Source organism: Leptopilina boulardi, unplaced genomic scaffold, assembly GCF_019393585.1.
Source record: "Leptopilina boulardi isolate dan_hultmark-lab unplaced genomic scaffold, ZJU_Lbou_2.1 LbouV2_55, whole genome shotgun sequence".
NCBI classification, from domain to species: Eukaryota; Metazoa; Arthropoda; class Insecta; order Hymenoptera; family Figitidae; genus Leptopilina; species Leptopilina boulardi.
This window is the reverse complement of record NW_026138000.1, coordinates 1,992,051-2,016,512: the sequence shown is the minus strand read 5'-3', so window position 1 is coordinate 2,016,512 and position 24,462 is coordinate 1,992,051. Positions and strand designations below refer to the sequence as shown.

General features: G+C 18.4%; 1 protein-coding gene across 1 annotated transcript; it reads right to left on the bottom strand.

The window, feature by feature from the left end:
* Nucleotides 1-1,591: 1,591 nt before the first annotated feature.
* On the bottom strand, nucleotides 1,592-20,497 carry LOC127290062 (histone deacetylase complex subunit SAP130-A). Its single transcript, XM_051318446.1, has 10 exons — nucleotides 20,321-20,497; nucleotides 18,526-18,831; nucleotides 15,493-15,725; nucleotides 14,743-15,118; nucleotides 13,912-14,115; nucleotides 10,072-10,414; nucleotides 9,786-9,932; nucleotides 6,890-7,357; nucleotides 6,304-6,497; nucleotides 1,592-2,048 (listed from the first exon to the last, which is right to left on the bottom strand). Exons 2-10 carry the CDS (start codon nucleotides 18,820-18,822, stop codon nucleotides 1,800-1,802), a joined length of 2,511 nt encoding a protein of 836 aa, XP_051174403.1. The 5' UTR covers nucleotides 18,823-18,831; nucleotides 20,321-20,497; the 3' UTR covers nucleotides 1,592-1,799.
* Nucleotides 20,498-24,462: the final 3,965 nt, after the last annotated feature.

Here is a 24,462-nt window from a genome sequence, read left to right as displayed (position 1 = left end):
GAAGATCTGAAGAAGATATAAATTTTATACTAAAAAAATGTATTTTATTTACATTTTTTTCAAATGTAAAAAAAAATGTCGCATTTTATTAAAATAAGTCGATAAAAGTCGTATTTTGGAAAAAAGTCGGAAAAAGTCGTATAATCCGAGGCCTGTAAACATATATAATTTTCATTATTATCATTTAATATGTAATAATATTCTAATAAGATAAATTATTATTGATAATATTAATCTTTAATTTCTTTATAACAAACAATTAAATACTCAATTTGGCGCGTTTAATTTTGCTTATTTAATAAATAATTATTTAGCTATATATGGAAAAATTTGGATTTTTATAAAAAGAAACTGAAAACGAAGAAATCTAAAAGTAAAGAAAATTAAAACGAAAAAAACTAAAAACAAAAAGAAAAAAAAAGAAAACTATAACTAAAATAAAATTAGAAAATTAAATTATATAATAATAATTATAAATATAAAATATTTAAAGATTATATTGCGAAAAAGGTGACAAAAATGCGATCAAAAAAAAACCTGTTTTTATTTTACATCAAAAATCAATTTGAAAAAAAAAAAATCAAAATCTTATTGGGAAACAGAAATAATAGAAAATAAATAAAAAAAAAAAATGAAATAAAATAAAAATATCTTTTAAACTATTTTTAATTATATTTGAAAGAAAAATCATTTTCACATATTTACTTAATGGATAAAATCTTTAGTTTATTGTGCGTTGGCAATTAAAATCAAATTTAACGCCAAACAGCCTCTGAAAAAAACAACAACAAAAAAATAAAAATAAAAATACTTTGATAAAAATAATAATTATACAGCAAAATATTAACTAAATTTCAAATTATATTTTGGGAATTACCATTTTTTTCTTACGACTTTTGAAAAATAAAATTTCAATTCAAAATATATATTGTTTTTTTTCAAAATAGAATTAAAAATTTATTTTAACTTCTATTAAATAAAAGTATCGAATGTATTAAAAAAAATTTAGTAAAAAAAAAAAATTATATTTTATAATTGTAATAAAAAAATTATATTAAATGTTAATATAAATTCCCATTTTCCTAATATTAATAAATTTGTAGTAAAAAAAAAAAATTTGTATTACTTTCACCTGAAAAAAATATTCCAAATTAATATTTTATAAAAATCTTGGAATTAAAAATTGCTGTCAATTAAAATTGTTTAATTGCTAAATGAAAAAAAAATCTTAAAAAAATATCAATTTTCATTTTTTTAATATTTTAACAAAATTTTATTAAAAAAAAAAAAATTAGTAATATTTTCCATGATTTTTTTTACTATATTTAAAAATCCACAGTTATTAAAAAAAAAAAAAAGAAAACATTGTTTAGAAAATTAAAGATTAATAACATATAGAAAAATAATAATAATTATTATAATTTTTAAAAATAATAATTATTATTAATATTTTTATTATTATTAAATAAAAAAAATTAGTTTTTATATTATTATTTTATGAATTAATAAAAGTTACAAATTAAAAATGTCCTTTTTTTCGAAATAATTATACAAACAAAAAAGGAGACGTTTAGACAAAAAAAAAAAAAAATTAGTGAAACTTACAAAATTGTTTATTAATCTTTAAGATTTTTTTTTTAATATATATTTATATATATATATATAGATTCTGATAGATAAGAAATACGACCTTTTTTTTCTCAAAAGCATTCATTCACACTTCTTTTTTTCTTCCATTCAGTCTGTTTCCGTTTTTCTATTTTTCTGTATTTTATTCTTTTTTATTTTTTTTTGTTTCTTTATTTGTCGCGTTTTTTCTGGGCTCGTTTATTACCACAACGTTCCAAAATTCCGCGTACATGTCCTTGATGTTGAAAAATTGCAACCAATTGCGTTCGTGCCTCATTCATACCTTCGCTTATTAAACTACTTCTCTGCATGTTGCCTTTTATTAATTCATTTGCTCTTTCAATTCCATCGTCCTGTCTGCCTCGAACATTTTGTTGCGATTCCAATATTGCGAGTGTTGATTTTAATTTATCATGCACCTGAGGAAAAAAGGTACAAATAATAAAAAAAAAATAAAAAATGTCATCAAAAACGATTTTTTTCTATATTATGGAATTTTGTATATAAAACCAAAAAAAAAAAAAATCCCTACATAGAATTTTTTATTTGTTCAAATTATTATTTGATTAAATTTTCATAAAACTGATTTTTCTGCAGAATTTTTACATAACTGAAAAATCATTTAACAGAATTTCTAATTGATAGAATTTTCATTTTTACGAAACTAAAAATTGCCGAATAATAAACAATCGACAGAAAATTAAAGGGAAAATTTAATTATTTCGGATAATTTCAATTGAAATTCAATTATTTCGGATAATTTCAATTGAAATTCAATTATTTTCCAAAATTTCAATTCAAAATAAACTGAAATTCAATTATTTTCCAAAATTTCCATTCAAAATCAACTAAAATTCAATTATTTTCTAAAATTTTTCAATTCAAAATCAACTACAATTCAATGATTTTCCAAAATTTTAATTCAAATTAAATTATTTTCAAAATTGGCAGTTTAAAATCAACTAAATTTCAATTATATTCAAAATTTCTAATCCAAAATCAACTAAAATTTAACTAAAATACAATTATTTTCCAAAATTTAAACTAAAATTCAATTAATTTCCAAATTTTCATTTCAAATTCTACTAAAATTCAATTATTTTCTAAAATTTCAATTGAAATTCAACTAAATTTCAATTATTTTCCAGAATTTCATTTGAAATTCAATTATTTTCCAAAATTTTCAATTCAAACTCAACCAAAATTCAACAATTTTTCAAAATTTCAATTGAAAATCAAAAAAAATTCAATTATTTTCAAAATTTTCAATCCAAAATCAACTAAAATTCAATTATTTACAAAATTTTAAATCAAAAATCGACTAAAATTGATTTATTCTCAAAAGTTTTAATTATAAATCCAATTATTTTCAAATATTTATATTTAAAACTAAATAAAATTCAATTATTTTCAATTAAAATTCAATTATTTTCAATTAAAATTTAATAATTTTCAAAATTTTAAATTGAAAATTAACTATAATTCAATTATTTTCCAAAATCTTCAATTTAAAATCAACTATTTAACAAAATTTTCAATTCAAAATAAATTATTTTCTAAAATTTCAATTCAAAATAAACTGAAATTCAATTATTTTCAAAATTTTTAATTAAAAATTAACTAAAATTCAAATAATTTTCCAAAATTTTCAATTTAAAATCAATTATTTAACAAAATTTTCAATTCAAAATAAATTATTTTCTAAAATTTCAATTGAAAATAAACTAAAATTTAACTAAAATACAATTATTTTCCAAAATTTAAACTGAAATTCAATTATTTTCAAAATTTTCAATTCAAAATCAATTAAAATTTAATTATTTTCTAAAAGTCCTATTAGAATTCAATTATTTCCCAAATTTTCAATTCAAAATCATTTCAAATTCAATTATATTGTAAAATTTCAATTAAGATTTATCAAAAATTGAAATTTTTTTAAAAAGTTTCGTTTAATTTAGCCAAAAACTTTAATTTAAATTAGTAATACATTGGACAAAAAATTTAATTATTTTCAAAAATTTTTTGTCAAATTTTTACTAATTCAAATTAGAATTTTTAAAAATTAAATTTTTGGCATGAATTAAATAGAAATTTTGAAAAATTATTCCATTTTTTGATAAATTTTAATTGAAATTTTAGAAAATAATTGAATTTTAGTTAATTTTCAATTGAAAATTATTAAAATAATTGAATTTTACTTGATATTGAATTGAAATTTGGAAAATACTTGAATTTTAGTTGAGTTTGAATTGAAAATTTTGGAAAAAAAATTGGATTTTGAAATAAAAATTTTGAGAAAAATTGAATTTTAGTTGATTTTGGATTAAAAAATTTTGTAAATAATTGAATTTTAATTGAGTTTGAGTTGAAATTTTGGAAAATAAGTTAATTTTCGTTGATTTTGAATTGAAAAATTTTTAAATAATTTAATCACAATGTAAATTTTGGAAAATAATTGAATTTTAATTTATTTTGAATTAAAAATTTTTTAAATAATTGAATTTTAGTTGATTTTGAATTGAAAATTTTGTAAAATAATTGATTTTTAGTTTATTTTCAATTAAAAAAGTTTTAAATAATTGAATTTTAGTTAATTCAGAGTTGAAAATATTGAAAATAATTGACTTTTAGTTGATTTTGAATTGAAATTTTTGAAAATAATTCAATTTCAATTGATTTTGGATTGAACATTTTAAAAATATTTGAATTTTAGTTGATTATGATTTAATAATTTTCAAAATAATTGAATTTAAGTTGATTTTGAATTGAAAATTTTAAAAAATAATTGAATTTTAGTGAATTTTAAATTGAAATTTAAGAAATTAATTGAATTTCAAATAAAATTTTTAAAATAATTGAATTTTAGTTGATTTTTAATTGAAATTTTGGAAAATAATTGATTTTGAATTGAAAATTTTGGAAAATATTTGAAATTCAATAAAAATTTTGGTAAATAATTGTATTTTAGTTAAATTTTAGTTGATTTTGAATTGAAATTTTGAAAAACAATTGAAATTTAGTTGATTTTCAATTAAAATATTGGAAAATAATTGAATTTTAGTTGTTTTTCAAATTTAAAATTTTGCACAATAATTGAATTTTAGTGGATTTTGAATTTAAATTTTTGGAAAATAATTGAATTTTAGCAGATTTTGAATTGAAAATTTGTATAATAATTGAATTTTGTCTGAAATTTTTTAAAATAATTTAATTTTAGTTGATTTCAAATTGAAATTTTGAAAAATAATTGATTTTGAATTGAAAATTTTGGAAAATATTTGAAATTCAATAAAAATTTTGGTAAATAATTGTATTTTAGTTAAATTTTAGTTGATTTTGAATTGAAATTTTGAAAAACAATTGAAATTTAGTTGATTTTCAATTAAAATATTGGAAAATAATTGAATTTTAGTTGTTTTTCAAATTTAAAATTTTGCACAATAATTGAATTTTAGTGGATTTTGAATTTAAATTTTTGGAAAATAATTGAATTTTATCAGATTTTGAATTAAAAATTTGAAAAATAATTGAATTTTGTCTGAAATTTTTAAAAATAATTTAATTTTAGTTGATTTCAAATTGAAATTTTGGAAAATAATTGATTTTGAATTGAAAATTTTGGAAAATATTTGAAATTCAATAAAAATTTTGGTAAATAATTGTATTTTAGTTAAATTTTAGTTGATTTTGAATTGAAATTTTGAAAAACAATTGAAATTTAGTTGATTTTCAATTAAAATATTGGAAAATAATTGAATTTTAGTTGTTTTTCAAATTTAAAATTTTGCACAATAATTGAATTTTAGTGGATTTTGAATTTAAATTTTTGGAAAATAATTGAATTTTAGCAGATTTTGAATTGAAAATTTGTAAAATAATTGAATTTTGTCTGAAATTTTTTAAAATAATTTAATTTTAGTTGATTTCAAATTGAAATTTTGGAAAATAATTGATTTTGAATTGAAAATTTTGGAAAATAATTAAATTTCAGTATAAATTTTGAAAAATAATTGTACTTTAGTTGAATTTTAGTAGATTTTAAATTAAAAATTTCGAAAATAATTTAATTTCAGTTTAAATTTTGGAAAATAATTGTATTTTAGTTAAATTTTAGTTTATTTTGAATTGAAATTTCGAAAAATAATTGAATTTTAGTTGATTTTGGATTGAAATTTTAGAAAATAATTGAATTTTGGTTGATTTTCAATTGAAATTTTGTTTATTTTTCTCTCTATTGTTTATTCGTTAATTTTCAATTTCGTACAAATGAAAATTCTATCATTTAGAAATTCCACTAAATGATTTGTCAATTAATTAAAAATTTTGTTGAAAAATCGGTTTTATGAAAATTCAATCAAATAATAATTCGAACAAATGAAAATTCATCTGAAGAAATAAAATGAAAAATCCATGCAATGAAATTCTCAGAAAATAATTATTTCTTATAGAAAAAAAAAAAAAAAAAAAAAAAAAAACACAAAAATAAATCTAATAATAAAACGAAATAATAAATCTAATAATAAAATAAATAAAATAGAAAATAAAATAAATGTAAGTATAAAGAAAATTTTATATAAAGAATAAAATAAAAATATATTTTGTATTTAAAAAAAAAAAAAAAAAAAATTAAATTTAAAAAATTTTTTTGAACGTAATTTTCTAATATACACTTACTTCTTTCTCTATTTCTGCGAGATCCTCCATTTGCGCACTAAGATGATAAATTTTCCATCCATTTAATTTTTGTATAACTTGCTTTTGTTGCGCCAATTCGGCAACAGTCGGTCTTCTTTCCTCCCTTGGTCTCACATCGCTTGGCCTTCTATAATGATGTAATCTTCCACCCCATCTATTTTTCCAAGATGATCCTGTGTAATTTTCATAAACAATTAATTCATAATTTCTATTTTTAATATAATAATAATAATAATAATAATAATAATAATAATAATAATTTTCTTACTTTTCGAGGATTTTTTCTCATTTATAAAATTCACTGACTCCTTTAAATCATTTTTTTTTTTTTTTAATTTGTAAATGTATGTGACTTTTCCCGAATTTTTTTAAAAATATTTTTATTAAAGTCCCTGACTTTTTTTTTAAATTTATTAAAAATTCCCTTAGCTTTTCTAGGGCTTTTTTCTAATTTATAAAATTCCCTAACTCTTCCCTAAATTTTCCAAATTTATCAAAAAATTTCCAAATAGCGTGGCAAAATTTAATTTAAAAAAAAAAAAAAAAAAAAAAAAAACGCACTTACCTAACAAACTGGGAGTAGGTCGTGTTCGTACGGGCGTTGCTTCCGATTCCTGTTTAACTGGGAAATTAATTTTCTTTTCACTTGCATTTTTATCGCGTTCCTTTTCTTTTTCTTCTTTTTCCTTTTTAATTTTCTCCTCGGTTATAAATTGCATTTCCTCATCGGTGCCACGCGATTCAGTTAATTCAACACTTGACAATTGTTGTTTACGTGGTTTTTTTCGTGGTGACATTTCCACAGTTGTACCACCAAGATTAAGATTTAAATTCATATTGATATTCATATTGATACGCGTTTGTTCAAGTTCATCGTCAAGTCCTGGTGATGATGTTGCCGATACAGTCGTTGATCCTGAACTTTGACAACCGCCTGCATCGCGATCAATTCGCGGCGAACCCGGTGGACTGTTGCATGTCGCGTTTGTTAACGGTAAATTTGCTAGAACTGGTGTCAAATTTTTCGCTACTCCTGGAAGGAAGAAAAAAAAAAGTAATGAAATTTTTGACTTCATAATTATATCCAATAAAAATTATTATTAATTCGAATTTTCATTTTAAAGAATTTTATTAGAAATAATATTAGAAAATAAATCTATTGGAAATAATTATTTTTTTTAGTTTTTATTTTTTTTAACATTCTAATGTTTTTTTTTTTTTTTTTTTTTTTAAAGACGAATTTGCATTTTTCGAATTAAAATTTGACAAATAATGAATTTTTAAATAAAAATTTTTAGTTACCGAATTTTTGCAAGAATTTTTATTTTACAGTCATTTTTTTTTTTTTTTTTTTTTTTTTTTTTTTTTTTTTTTTTACAGAACTTTTTATTTACAGAGAATTTTCAAATTAACATAATTCTCATTCCAATCGAATTTTATTCTTATTCGAATTTTTAAATTGACAAAAATTACAATTCACCGAATTTTTATTTGTACAAATTTTTAATTATAAATCTTTGAAAATTCAATTATATTTCAATATTTTTTTATTTAATTACAATTTGTCGAAAACTTATTTATTTTTTTTTAAATATTAATGAAAATTTTGATAAAAATACAATTATTTCTAAAAAAAAAAATAAAAATAATTTGTTATCTGTAAAAGAAATTCTACTATTTTCAAAAAATTCAATAAAATTACAAAAATTCAGTTATATATCAAAATTGAAATTATAAAATTGGTCAAAAACTTTTTTTTATTTATTTTTAAAAAAATGTTTATTGTCTTTTGTTGTAAATTTTTTTTTTTTTGTTTTTAAATCTCAATAAAAATAAAAATTCAATTCAAAATAAACTAAAATTTAACTAAAATACAATTATTTTACAAAATTTAAACTGAAATTCAATTATTTTCCAAATTTTCAATTCAAAATCTAGTAAAATTCAATTATTTTCAAAAATATTCAATTCAAATTCAACTAACATTCAATTATTTTCAAAAATTTTAAATTTAAAATCAATAAAAAATTCAATTATTTTTTAAATTTTAAATTTAAATTCAATTATTTTCAAAATTTTCAATTTAAAATCAACTAAAAGTCAATTATTTTAGATAATTTAGAATTCACAATCTAGTAAAATTCAATAATTTTCCAAAATTTCAATTCAAAATCAATTATTTTCTAAAATTTCAAATAAAATTCAATTATTTTAAAAATTTTCAATTAAAAATAAACTAAAATTTAATTATTTTCCAAAATTTCACTTGAAAAACAACAAAAATTCAATTATTTTCCAAATTTCAATTCAATATCAAGTAAAATTCAGTTATTTTTAAAATTTTCAATTGAAAATTCACTAAAATTCAATTATTTTTTAAAATTTCAATTGAAATTCAATTATTTTCCAAAATTTCAATTCAAAATCAATTATTTTCCAAAATTTCCATTCAAAATCAACTAAAATTCCATTATTTTCCAAAAATTTCAATTCAAAATAAACTAAAATTTAACTAAAATACAATTATTTTCCAAAATTTAAATTGAAATTCAATTATTTTCAAATTTTGCAATTTGAAATCAACAAAAATTAAATTATTTTTCAAAATTTTCTATTGAGAATCAACTAAAATTCAATTATTTTCTAAAATTTCAATTAAAAAAAAAATAAAATTCAATTATTTTTCAAAATTAACTAAAATTCCATTATTTCTTAAAATTTAAATTGAAATTCAATTTTTTTCAAAATTTCAATTTAAAATCAAATAAAATTCAATTATTTTCCAAAATTGCAATTCAAAATCAACTGAAATTCAATTATTTTCAATATTTTCCATTCAGAATCAACTAAAATTCAATTATTTACAAAAATTTTAATTCAAAATCAACTAAAATTCAATTATATTCCAAAATTTTAATTGAAATTTATCAAAAATTTTAGTTTAATTCAGACAAAAATTTAATTTTCAAAAATTTTAATTCGAATTAGTAATAAATTGGGACAAAAAAATTATATTATTTTCTAAAATTGTAGTTCAAATCTGCCAAAAAAAAAATACAATTATTTCTAAAAAAAAAATATTTATTATAATTTAAAAATTCTACTATTTTTCAAAAATTAAATTATTTTTTAAAATTATAATTATATGTAATTGGTAAAAAAAAAAAAAAAAATGTAAACAAAAAAAAAGCCCCTCAATGAAAATTGGGCAAAATATTCAATTATTTTCCAAAATATTCAATAGAAATTCTAAAAAAGTAAATTATTTTTTTCAAAATTTTTAATTATATTTTATCGAAAATTATAAGGAATTATAAATTTTTTCCTTTTTTTTCTATAGCTAAGCCTACAGCGAATTAAGATGATAAATAATTGAATGATTATTAAATTTTTTTTTTGTTTTTTTTGTTTTTTGTCTTTTTAAATTAGAAGAAAAAATTTCAAAAATAAATTATCGTTACCTTTAGCTGGTGAATTGTCATGATCACGTTTTCTTAAAATACTTGGCCTCGGCGATGCATTTGGTTTGTGTTGAGGTTCCTCGTATCCTGATTCAACCAAAAGTCTCACGGGTTGCACAGTTGCTGGTCGGTATTGCGAATAAGTAGCTAAAATTTTCACAAAAAAAAAATATATATATATAATTTACGGAGGAAAATTTTTTGTAAATTTTCAATTAGTAATAAATAATAATAATAATAATTATTATTATTATTATTATCATTATTTGTCAATTATTATTCTTACCTAGAACGGGTGGAGGAGTATTGGTGACAATTGTGCTATTTGTCGAGGAACTAGTAGCACCAGTTGTAACAATTCTCAATGTTGATTGTTGAATTGCTTGTTTTGGTTGTAATGTTTGTGTGACATTTAATACTGGTGTTGTTTTAATTGTTGCCGATGTTGTGCGCGTTGGTGTCAATGGTAATGGATGCATTGAAATTCCAGTGATTCTTGCAACGGACGTTGGGCCAGGTTGTGTAACTCTCGTTACATTCGATGTATTTGCCGCTGTTGTTATTACACGTGAAACTTGTCCAAGTGTTGAGACAGACGCAACAGTTTGAACAACTCGCGGTATTGTTGGCTAAAAAGCAAAAAAATTATGTAAATTCATTTCTCAATTTTTATAATTCATTTCAATTTGTTTTCCACAATTTACTATTTAGTTATTATTTATTTATTAATACATTTCCCGCGGTTATTACTATTTACTATTAACATTTATTTTATTAGTTATACTAGCAAAATTAATCGCGCGAAAAATTGAGTATTTAATTGTTTGTTATAAAGAAATTAATATTATCAATAATAATTTAATTTATTAGAATATTATTACATATTAAATGATAATAATGAAAATTATATATGTTTACAGGCCTCGGATTATAGGACTTTTTCCGACTTTTTTCAAAAATACCACTTTTATCGACTTATTTTAATAAAATGCGACATTTTCTTTTTATATTTGAAAAAAAATGTAAATAAAATACATTTTTTTTAGCATAACATGTAGATCTTCTTCAATTCAATTATTTAACAAATTTTCAACTAAAATGACTCTTCACTAAATTAATTATTTTTAATAATTTTAATTAAATACATCACAAATTCAATTATATCAAAATTATTTTTCAATTAAAATTTTTATGAAATTTAACAATTGTTTATAATTTAAAACAAAAAAAATATAACAATAAAATTGAGTTATTTTTGGAAAAATTTCAATTCAAAATAAACTAAAATTCAATTATTACCCGAAATTTTAATTAAAAATCAAATTAAAAATCCAATAATTATCCAAAATTTTCAATTTAAAATTTAATTATTTACCAAGTTTTCAATTTAAAATGAAATAAAATTCAATTATTTTCTAAAATTTCGATTCAAAATTAATTATCCTTTTCGATTAAAAATGAACTTAAATTAAATTATTATCCAAAATTTCAATTAAAATTCAATTATTTCCCAAAATTTTCAATTCAAAATCAATGAAAATTCAATTATTTAAAAAAATTTCAATTTAAAGTCAACTAATTTTATTTGTTTTTCAAAATTTCAATTCACAATCACCAAAATTGAATTGTTTTCGAAAATTTCAATTCAAAATAAACTGAAATTCAATTATTTTCAAAATTTTTAATTGAAATTCAATTATTTTTAAATTTTTCAATTCAAAATCAACTAAAATTCAATTATTTTAAAAATTTTAAATTCTAAATTAATTTAAATTCAATTTTTTTTTTCTCAATAATTTCAATCCAAACTCAAATAAAATTCAATTATTTTTAAAATTTTCAATCCAAAATCTACCAAAATTCAATTATTTTTTAAAATGTCAATTTAAATTCAATTATTTTCAAAATTTTCAATCCAAAATTAACAAAAATTCAATTATTTTCTAAAATGTCCATTGAAATTAAATTATTTTCAAATTTTTTAATTCAAAATAAACTAAAATTTAATTATTTTCAAAATTTTCAATCCAAAATCAACTAAAATTCAAATTTTTTCAAAATTTTCAAACCAAAATCAAATAAAATTTAATTATTTTTCTAAATTTCAATTCAATGTCAACTAAATTTAAATTATTTTCAAAATTTTCAATTAAAATTCAATTATTTTCAAATTTATCAATTCAAAATCAACTAAAATTGTATTATTTTCAAAATTTGCAATTTAAAATCAACTAAAATTCAATTTTTTTTATAATTTGGAATTTAAAATCAACTAAAAAGTAATTATTTTCGAAATTTTCGATTTAACTTCAATTATTTTCCAAATTTTCAATTCAAAATCAATTATTTTCCAAAATTTCAAATCAAAATCAACTAAAATTCAATTATTTTCCAAAAATTTCAATTGAAATTCAATTATTTTCCAAAATTTGCCATTTAAAATCAACTAAAATTCAGTTATTTTCAAAATTTTCAATCCAAAATCAAGTAAAATTCAATTACTTTCCAAAGTTTCAATTTAATATTAATTGAAATTCAATTATTTTCCAAAATTTCAATTCAAAATCAATTAAAATTCATTTTTTTTTGGAAAAATTTCGAATTCAAATTCAATTATTTTCTAAAATTTCTATTCAAAATTAATTATCCAAATTTTCAATCAAAAATGAACTTCAATTAAATTATTATCCAAATTTTCATTTAAAATTCAATTATTTTCCAAAAATTTTCAATTAATAAAAATTCTATTTTTTTCAAAAATTTCAATTCAAAATCAACTAAAATTCAATTCTCTTCTAAATTTAAATTCAAAATCAACTAAAAATTAACTAAAATTCAATTATTTTCCAAAATTTCAATTGAAATTTAATTATTTCCCAAAAATTTTCAATTTAAAATCAAATAAAATTTCATTATTCTCAAAAATTTGAATTCAAAATTAATTAAATTTTCAATAATTTGAATTTAAAAGCATCTAAAATTTAATTATTTCTAAAATTTTCCATTGAAATTTTTTTTTTTTTTTGAATAATTTCAATTATAACTCTAAAGAAATTGAATTTTTTTTTTAACTATTTTAATAATATTCTTTGAAAATTCAACTATCTGAAAACATTTTTCAATAAAAATGATTTTCAAATTATTGTATTTTGTATTTTATTTATTTTTTTTTTATTTTCTAATAAATTTTTAGTGAAATCATGTAAAATTTTAATTAAAAATCACTTAAAGTTTCAATTAATTTCAAAAATCTCAATTTTAAATCTTTGAAAATTCAATTAAATTTAAAAAATATTTTCCAAAAATTATTTGATAAATTATTTTTAGTTCTGTAAAATTTAATAATTGTTTGAAAATTAACAATATCTTTTGAAATTTAAGTATTTCTTAAAATTTCAACTTTAACCCTTCGAAAAGGATTATTATTTTAAAAAAAAATTATTTAAAAATCTGTAAAATATTTTTGTTAAAATAAAAAACAAATCCACTTTTTTTTTGGAATATAAATCGACTAATACGACTTTTTTGTGTCATTAAGTTGATTCGAGGCCTGTGTTTTTATAATTAATATTTAATAGGTATTCGTTGACCCCTGGTACATTAAAAATAAATTTTTAAAAATTAATTTTTTTCAAATTACTATCTTGTACGAAATTTCCTGGCGCATCTTTTTTCTCATCATAAATTTTTTCTATTTGTATACAATTTTTGGAATGAATATACAAGTTTAAAAAAAATTTCGTTGGTAAACGTTGTGTACTTGAGCTTCGTGAATTGAATTTTCGAATTTGGAATTTTAAAGAAACTTATTCCGAAATTTTGAAACACAATTATACAACTTTGGCAAAAATGAGAAAAAGAATTGTCCAAATTTGACACGGCATAAGATTACTATTCAAAAAAAAAAAAAAAAACACGTGAAATCAGAAAAGCCCAACTTCAAGTTAGGACAGAAGGACAGACCAAGAATTTTATTATTATATAATAATAATTATTATTATTCCTTTTTTTATCGAGAAATAAAAATATTAAAATTCTGAAAATAATTGAGTTTAGAAAAAAAGAAAATTGAATTTAGAAAATAATTTAGACATAAATAGAAAAAATATAATAAAAAAAAAATTACCTGTTGTTGAGGAAGAACAATACGGCTGACGGTGGCGGGAACATTTGTAGTTACAGGAGTTGTACTGACTGTTACTTGTCTATTGATAACTGGCTGAACAGAAGCGACGCTTGTTATTCTGCTCGGAGCACCAATAACAGGCGCCGTTACAGCAATACGACTCACTGTTGTCGCTGTTGTTAGAGTCCTCGTTGTTTGTGTCAACTGTGTAAAAAATAGTAAAAAATAGTAAAAAATAGTAAAAAATAGTACAAATGTAATGAATAGTAAAAAGTAGTAAAAAAAATAGTTATTAATGAATAATAATTTTAAAAAAAGTACAAAAATTGGAAAAGACAGTAAACAAAAAAAAAAAAAAAATAGTAAAAATTGTACAAAAAAATAGTAAAACAATAATAAATAGTACAAAAATAGTACAAATGTAATCAATAGTAAAAAGTAGTAAAAAAAATAGTTATTAATGAATAATAATTTTAAAAAAAGTACAAAAATTGGAAAAGACAGTAAACAAAAAAAAAAAAAAATAGTAAAAATTGTACAAAAAAATAGTAAAACAATAATAAATAGTACAAAAATAGTACAAATGTAATTAATAGTAAAAAGTAGTAAAAAAAATAGTTATTAATGAATAATAATTTTAAAAAAAGTACAAAAATTGGAAAAGACAGTAAACAAAAAAAAAAAAAATAGTAAAAATTGTACAAAAAAATAGTAAAACAATAATAAATAGTACAAAAATAGTACAAATGTAATCAATAGTAAAAAGTAGTAAAAAAAATAGTTATTAATAAATAATTAATAATTAAGAAAAAAAAAACAGTAAATAAATACCTGAATTGGTTGGGGAATTGTTCTTGGTACTTGTGAAATTTGCGCAACACTTTCCTGTGGTGTTGTTGGCCTCGCTTGAGGCACATTTATTCTTGGCACAATATTATTATTCGTTTGAAGAACCGGAGCACGTAGTCTACAGGGTGCACCTGAAACACCAGGAACTGCAGTGACAACCGCTGCCTGAACTGCCTGAATCGGACGACCTGGTGTTGGAGTAACAATACGTGGTTGTTGACCACCGCTATAAACTGTTGTCGCCATTATTGGTCTCGTTACTCGTTGTACAATTGGTAAATTTGGATGTCTTTGCGGTGGAACATATAAATATGGCGTTTTTGCCGGCCACTGTTGACTGGCAACTGTTGTACTTAATCTAGATCAAATAAATAAATAAATACACCTTGCAATTTAATTTACCAAAAAAAAAAAAGAATCTAAAAAAACTAAAATAATAATATTTATTATTATTACAATAATTAATTATGAAATTAATAAATAATAATAAAAATTATTGTTGAATTAATTTTAAACATGTTTTCCGTTTGAATGCCTAGAAAAAAAACGATAATAAATTATATACAAAAAAAAAAAATACCAAAACTACATAAAAAATAATTATATAAACAAAATAATAAATTATACAGAAAAGTAAAAAAAAAAAAAATTGATAGTAAAATAGAATTACAGTAAAAAATTTGTTATATTTAAAATAGAAAAAGAAAAAAAGAAAAATTGTAAAAAATTTACCCGGGTGGTCGTGATATTGGTACAGTTTGACCTGTAGTCGATCTAACAATGGGAGTCGCGACAGTTGCTCTTGGCGATGAGATATTTGCCACAGCAGCTGGACCACGAGGAACGTGATAAGTCGCTGGAATGCTCGTCACAATTTGCTGCTGTTGCTCTTGAATTGGCGGCTGTGATTGACGTTCAACATTGCTTATCATATTTGGACTTATTATGCGAAGAGGGCTCATCAACTGTAAAAAGAAAAAAAAAAATTATTTCAATTTAATAATGTAAAAAATTTAAAAAAAAAAAAAATTGCTACCAATTTTTAACGATTAAAAAATAAATATTTTTATCGATTAAATAATGTAACAATTTTTTATCATCTATAGAATAAAAAAATAAAAACAAAAGAGCGAAATAAAAAAAAAAAAATTAATTAGAAAAAAATTGTTTACCAATTTTTATCTCATAGAGTAAAAACTAGAAATTAAATAGTAAAAAAAAAGTAAATACATGAGAAATAGTAAAAATAGTACAAAAATAGTAAAAATATAATTTATAGTAAAAAAAAGTAAATAATAAATTATTTATTAATAATAATAATAATTATTATTTATTATTATAAATTAAAAATAAAACAATTTTGGAATTAATTGCAAAAAAAAAGAATAAAAAATTTGTTGAAAATTTGAAAATCAGGCCTTTGGATAGACTTTAAGGCACAAGAAATAAAGTCGTTTTAGTCGATTTATATTCGAAAAACAGTCGAATACGACGATTTTTTTAATTTTGTACAAAATTTAATTGGTTAATAAATATTTTACTTAAAATAACTAATGTTATTTGATATTAAATTCATTTTTATTAATTCTATAATAAGAATAATTATAAAAGAACATTATTAAAGAATTATTAGAAATAATTGAATTTCAAAAAGATTTTGTTAATTTTCAGAGAATAAATAAATTTTACAGAATTAAAAATAATTTATGTTTTGGAAATAAAAAAATGATTTCACATAGTGGAATTTTCGAAAAATTGAATTTTAATTTTAATTGATTTTAAATTGAAATTTTTTAAAAATAACTGAATATCAATTGATATTGAATGCAAATTTTGGAAAATAATTGAATTTCCATTGAAGTTTTAAAAAATAATTGAATTTTAGTTGATTTCGAATTGAAAATTTAAGAAAATAATTGAATTTTAGTTAATTTTAAGTAGAAAAATTTGAAAATAATTGAATTTTAATTGAAAATTTTGAAAAATAATTGAATTTTAATTAATTCAGAATTTAAAATTTTGAAAATAAATTAATTTTAGTTGATTTTGAATTGAAATTTTAAAAAATAATTGAAATTAGTTGATTTTAAATTAAAATTTTTAAAAAATTGAATTTCAATTGAAAATTTTCGAAAATAATTGACTTTCAGTTAAATTTTAGTTAATTTTGAATTGAAATTTTTGAAAATAATTAAATTTTAGTTGATTTTGAATGGAAAATATTGAAAATAATTAATGATTGATTTTGAATTAAAAAATTTGAAAATAATTGAATTTCAATTGAAAATTTGAAAAATAATTTAATTTTAATTGATTTTCGATTGAAAATTTTGAAAGTATTTGAATTTGAATTGAAATTTGGAAAATAATTGAATTTTATTTGATTTTGAATTGAAATTTTCAATAATAATTGAATTTTAGTTGATTTTGAATGGAAAATATTGAAAATAATTGAATTTTAGTTGATTTTGAATTGAAAAATTTGAAAATAATTGAATTTCAATTGACATTTTGGAAAATAATTTAATTTTAATTGATTTTCGATTGAAAATTTTGAAAATATTTGAATTTGAATTGAAATTTTGAAAATAATTGAATTTTATTTCATTTTGAATTGAAATTTTCAATAATAATTGAAATTAGTTGATTTTAAATTAATAATTTTTAAAAATAATTGAATTTCAATTAAAATTGTGAAAAATAATTGTATTTTAATTAAATTTTAGTCGATTTTGAATTGAAATTTTTGAAAATAATTGAATTTTAGTTGATTTTAAATTGCAAATTTTGAAAATAATTGAATTTCATTTGAAATTTTAGAAAGTAATTGAATTTTAGTTAATTTTCAATTGAAATTTTGGAAAATAATTGAATTTTAGTTGATTTTGAATTGAAATTATTAAAAAGAATTGAATTTTAATTAATTCAGAATTAAAAATTTTTAAAATAATTAAATTTTAGTTGATTTTGAATTGAAATTTTTGAAAACAATTGAATTTTAGTTGATTTTAAATTGAAATTTTTAGAGATTTAGAGAATTTAAAAAAATTTTACATGTAAAATTTTAGAAATAATTAATTTTTAAAAACCTTTTAAATTGAAATTTTCGAAATAATTGGAATTTTAAAAGATTGTGTTAAATTTCAAAGAAAAAGTATAATAAGTAAAATTTCTAATCATTTCTGTTAATGAATAATTTATTAGAAATCACATTAAAAAAAAAAAAAAATTGAATTCCAAAAGTTTTTAATTTTAAAAATTTGCTTTCAGATAATTGAATTTTCAAAGAATATTATAAAAATCATTAAAAAAAGTAATTGAAATTTTTGCAAATAATTAAATTTCAAATGATTTTGAATGAAAAAATTTTTGGTAATTTTATTTGGTAATTTTTTTTTTTTTTTTTTTGAAATTATAAACAATTATTAAATTTAACTTAAAAATTTGAATTTGAAAAATAGTTTAACAAAAATTTGAATTTTTGTGGTGAATTTCATTAAAATTATTAAAAATAATTAATTTAGTGAAGAATTTTAGTTAAAAATTTGTTAAATAATTGAAATAAAGAAGATCTGAAGAATATCTGCATTATATACTGAAAAAACGTATTTTGTTTAAAATTTTTGTTTAAAAATGTAAAAAAAAGTCGAAAAATTCGCATTTGTTGTTTTATTAAAAATAAGTCGAAAAATGTTGTATTTTAAAATGAAAATCATATAATCCGAGGCCTGGAAAATGATTAAGTAAAAAAAAAATGAAACTTACAGTTGTCGTCAATTTATTTGAATCTGTCGACGAGACAATATTCGATGGTATACCAGTTTTTGCAATGGACAATTTTTGATTAAGATCAAGTGAAACTGATTTTCCAACAATTGTTCCAGATTGTCCAACATTGCCAATTATTGCCTGTGTCGATTGAATTGTTTGTATATTACTTTGTATAACATTTTGTGTGCTTTGCACTGTTTGTATTGTTGTTAAATTCTGAGCAATTGTTTGTACTGTCGCTTCAGGTTGACGTTTATCACTGCCTTCCCCTGAATTTGTATTCACATTCATTATTTATAACTGAAAAAAGAAAAAAAAGAAACAAAAAAATTCATTATTATATTTATATATAGAAAAATTTTAACGAAAAAAAAAATTCTTTTAAATAACAAAATTTATTACAAATAAAAAAACAAAAAAATTATATTCAATTTATATGAAATTTTTAAAACTTAGAAACCAAAAAACAAAAAATTCATTATAATAATAAGTATAATAAATAATTTATAAAAAAAAAAATAATATTAAATTTACTTTCCTTAAAAAAAAAAAAAAATTTCAGATCGTAATTTATGAGAATTATTTATAAATAACTTTTTAAAAATAAAAACAAATAATAAAAAAAAATAAAAAAATAATAAAAAAATAAAATAAAATAAAAATAATAAAACTAAATAAAAACAAATAATAAAAAAATAAAATAAAAAAAAATAATAAAAAAAAATAAATAAATAAAAGAAATAAAATAAAATAAAAATTTAATTTAATAAATTAATTAATTTTTTTTTATTTTTATAAAAATAAATCGAAAAAGTCGTATTTTTTTCCGAAAATTAATATAAATTATTATTTATTCAATAATAATAATTATAAAATTAATTAATTAATTATAATAATAATGTTTATAATAATAATAATAATAATAATAATAATAATAATAATAATAATAATAATAATAGTTAATCCTCGTTAAAAAAAATATAATTAATTCTCGTTATTTTTATTTATTAATAATTTATGTTTATCAATTTATATAAATTAAGTAAATATTAAGTAAAAATTAGTAAAAATAAAGAATTTTTATAAATTATTATTTATAACGCTTTAGTTATTAAAACAATAATAAAAAAATTTAAAAAAAAAATCCGCGAGATAAAGAAATAAAAAAAAAACAAATAAAAACAAAAAACATTTTTTAAATCGAACAATCGAATAAAATTTTGACACACTTATCGCATAAATATATATATATATATGTATATTGTTTATTTTTTCTTACCTTTTTTTTTTTTAAACAAAAAGCTTGTTTACATAACACATATGGAATAAAAAACTTTCCGGAAAAAAACAAAATAGATTTTACATAACCTATACAAACGAGCAAAAAATTTTTTTTTTCGATATTAAAACAAATCTTTTTTTAAAAAAAAAAAAAACAAAATAATTTCGAAACTAAAAGATTTGATTTAATATACGCATTTTATTTCAAAATGACAGAAATCTGTTAGAAATTTAATCGTATATGTTAAGAGAGTGAGTGAGAGATATTAAAAAGTGACAGTTTGAGGTTAAGAAACACGGGAAATAAATAAAAGAATAAAAAATATTGTTATTTGTAAAGAAATTCACTATAGTTAAAGGAAAATTATAAATAATATAAAACAATGTAATTAATAATAAGAGAGGGAATTTTATCAAGTTGCTTTTTTTCTTTTTTTTTATTTGTGATTGTCTTGTTGCCACTGTAGTGTATGTCAAAAACTTGTTTAAGATGAATTTTCATACTAACCTTTTATTATTAACAGCACTGATTATTAATAAGATTCTTCTAGGATCCAAATTGTTTATTTTTTTCATAAAATAGACGAATTTCATTGAATTTTTGAAAGAAAAATGAATTTTTCGAAAAAACACAACTTCCACACATATTCGTTTGCTCTGTCACAATTGGAATTTTTGGTTAATTAACACAGCGCACGCAAGATGGCGAACGATATTTGTTCTAACTATATATATATATATAAATTATTCAAATTATTTATTTTCTCTTAAAATAATTAAATATTTAATAGTTATTTTTTATTAAGAGATTTTTTTTTAGACATTTTTTCTTTTTTATTATTTTGCAAAAAAAAATTAGATAATACGATAATAAATTCTCCCTCTTAACTGCGCATGCATATATTAGTCAAATGAATACTTAAATATTTTTTTTTTATTTTTATTTTTTCGTTTTAATCTTTCTTTTTTTTTTTTGTATAATTAAAAAGTGAAAAATTCTAAATATTTAAAAATTAGTTCTTATATTGTATTAATATGAAGATAGGAGTTTTTTTTTTTTTTTTTAAATTCGGTTAATTAAAATTTGAAAAATAGTTTCTATATTGATTTGGGAAGTTATATGCAGGGCTGGCACACAAAAATGTCACTGTCGGTTAAAAAAAAAATGTTATCGACCGAGTTCTGTTAGAGTTACTTTTATTTTTTAGTTACTAGGAATAGTGACAGACTGACAATTGTATTTGATTTTTAGAAAAAACATTGTTTTATTATTTACATTATTTTTAGTAGAATTATAAATTAAATTTACTTGAATAATTTGTTAAATGTGTAAAATAATTTTGTATAGAATTATAAAAACTCGTCAAAGTGTTTTGAAAAAATAAGGTAAATATGAATATAATTATAATTATTATAGTAAATGTTAATTATATATTTATAATTGCTTTTTAGAGGTTATGTTATAAAATAATGTTTTCTGCTTTTTACGCTTTTTAATTAAATAATTGTGTGAAATATAAATAATAAAGTAATTAAAAATTAATATTTATAATAATTTAAATAATATACGGGGTGATTAAAATGTTTCAGACTTTTAAAACATTTTTTTTTTTTTTGGTTAATAATAAAAAAACGATGATATTCGGACAAATAGATTATAATAAATTTTCTCCAATGTTTCGCAATTAAAATGATTTCTTTTTCAGGGAGTTTAATAATTATTTTAATAATAATAATAATAATAATAATAATAATAATAATAATACCTAATAATAATAATAATAATAATAATAATAATAATAATAATAATAATAATAATAATAATAATAATAATATTTTTCAATCCTAAATAAATAAATAAAATAAAAATTAAAAAAATTACCAACAAATAAAATTTTAATAAAAAAATAAAAACAATAAAAAGACGAAAGATAATAAAAAAATTCAAAATATAATTAACAAAACTAAACATAAAATAAATTTGAAAAAATAAAATTTGATAGAAAATACAAAAAAAAAATAAAATAAAATAACAAAATTTGACAAAAAATTCGAAAAAAATATACGAAAAATTAAAAATAATATTAAAAATAATAAAATTTTACAATAATATACGAAAAAATAAATTAAAAAACAAAGAAACATATACAAAAATAATAAAAATATACACAGAAATAAAAAATCATTAATTAACTAAATATATAAAAAAAAAAATTAAAAATAAGAAAATAAAAACGAAAAAAGAAAAATTAAAAATAAATAAAATTTAGTACATTAATAAACAAATAATAAAAAAAAAATAAAAAAAAAATAAATAACTAAATAAACAAAATTTAATAAAAATACGAAAAAATTAAATAAAAAAAAAAAGTCAAACTTCATGATATAAAAATATTTTTCATAGAAAAAAGAAAAAAAAAATATAAAAAAATAATTTTTTATTGTATTTTTCCTAATTTTATTTTAATTAATTTAACAAATTATTTAGTAAATTTTTTTTTTAAATTAAATTTTTGTAAACATTAAACGACAATTTTAATTAAATAATTCTTCTATTTAATTAATAAATAATAATAATAATAATAATAATAATAATAATAATAATAAATAAAAAATTTATTTAGTAATTTTTTTTTAAACTAAATTTTTGTAAACAGTAAACGACAATTTTAATTAAATAATTCTTCTATTTTATAAATAAAAAATAATAATAATTAAATTTAATTTAATAAAAATTATACTGAAAAAAAATTTATTTGATTCAAGTAAATATTTATTTGATAAACAGTCAAGTAATTTGAATCAAATTAATTTTTTTTGTTTTATCAATTATTTTTGTTCTTTGTATTTTTTGTAAAAAAAGAAAAAAATTTCTAAACTTTCAGATATATAGTAAAAAAGAATTTTAATCAAAAATCCGTGTGTGAAAAAAAAATTCTAAAAAAAATTTTTTTCTATTTTTAGTCACATAAATTGTATATTAAAGTGATAATTTCACAGGATTTTGTAATATTAATTAAAAATTCACAGAGTCATTACAGTGATTATAAATATGTATATGAATTTTTTTTTTTTTTCAAAATGGAACAATAATGCTAAAGAACTTTCATTTTAATTTTTTTTTTTTTTCATTTCATATAATTTATATAGGTGAGAATGAAAAAAATAGTAATAATAATACATAAATAAATAAATAAATAAATAATACTAATATTAATAATATAATAATAATAATAATAATAATAATAATAATTTTGGACTTTATTTTTCGACCCACACTGTAAAAAGAAGGTACTAAAAGAGTATCGATTTTAGGTATCAAAATAGAACCAAATAACAATTTTGTACCTAAAGTCGGATCCTAAAAAGCCACTAAAGATTTTATGCAACAATAATAATAATAATAATAATAATAATAATAATAATAATAATAATAATAATAATAATAGTAACTGTTAATAATAATAACAATACTACACTCAAAAAAATAAGTAGTAGATTTGACTACTTTTTAACTACCCTGTGTAGTACAATAGGTCCTCAACTTAATTTTAAAAGTTGTATTAACTACTAAAAAGTAGTTAAAATAACTAAGAATGTAGTTGATATAATAAAATTTTGTTGAAATTCTAACTACATTTTTAAATTAATTCTACTGCTAATTTTTAACTTCTTAAGAAATAATTAAATTAACTACACAAACATTGTTAAACTAACTAAGAATGTAATTGTTTTAACTTCTTTTCACTTAACTATTATCCTAAGGTAGTTGAAGATTTCGGAAAAATTTTTTTCATTGTATACTAATAATAACAATAATAGTAATTATAAAAAAAATAAATTACCAATAAAAACAAAAAAATTTGAAGCATAGACGCATGTAGGTGTGATATGTGGACCTCTGAAAAAAAGAAAGAAAGAAAGAAAGAAAGAAAGAAAAAAAAACACATTGAACCGTTGTATTTGAGGTAAAATGCTGAAAGGAGATGGTGTAAAGATGGAGCAACCTTTCGCCTTGTGGTTATGTAAGGCCTCGGGCTGAGTGACCTTTAGTTCGTCCAAGGCATGCGGCATTTACGTATATTCAACCGTTTACGATTACGATGTATATATATATATATACGAGACTCTTCTTCTTCTTCTTCTTCACTTTAAAGAAGAGATGCTTCTTCTATATACCGACGATTCCAATCGTCCTCTCCTCTCTCTCTCTCTAGTCCCCTTAAATCTAACTGCGGCGATCAAGAGCGTGTTGCCTGCATTATCAGGAATGCCATGACGATTATAGATTGTCACTTACGCAATTGGAATTCCTCATCCTCTATATACTATATATATATATATGCCGCATGCACCTGAAAGACACTCCTAATCTTTTTAAATAAATGATAAATATTTCTAATCTTTTGTTATCAATTAAAAGGTGTTTAATTGACACCCGCACAACTTCCAAGAAAATTACATTCTTAAAATCAATTTACTTTTTTTTAGATTACAAAAGGCCTCAAAAATTTAGGTGCAGAAAAAATCTTTATTTGGAATAGCGATATGTTTCTCTAAAATAGCGAAAACTTTATCTTTTTTTTTTTAGTAAATTATATTCCAGGTGAACATTTTTTTCCGTAAATAGAATTTTATTTATTAATAATT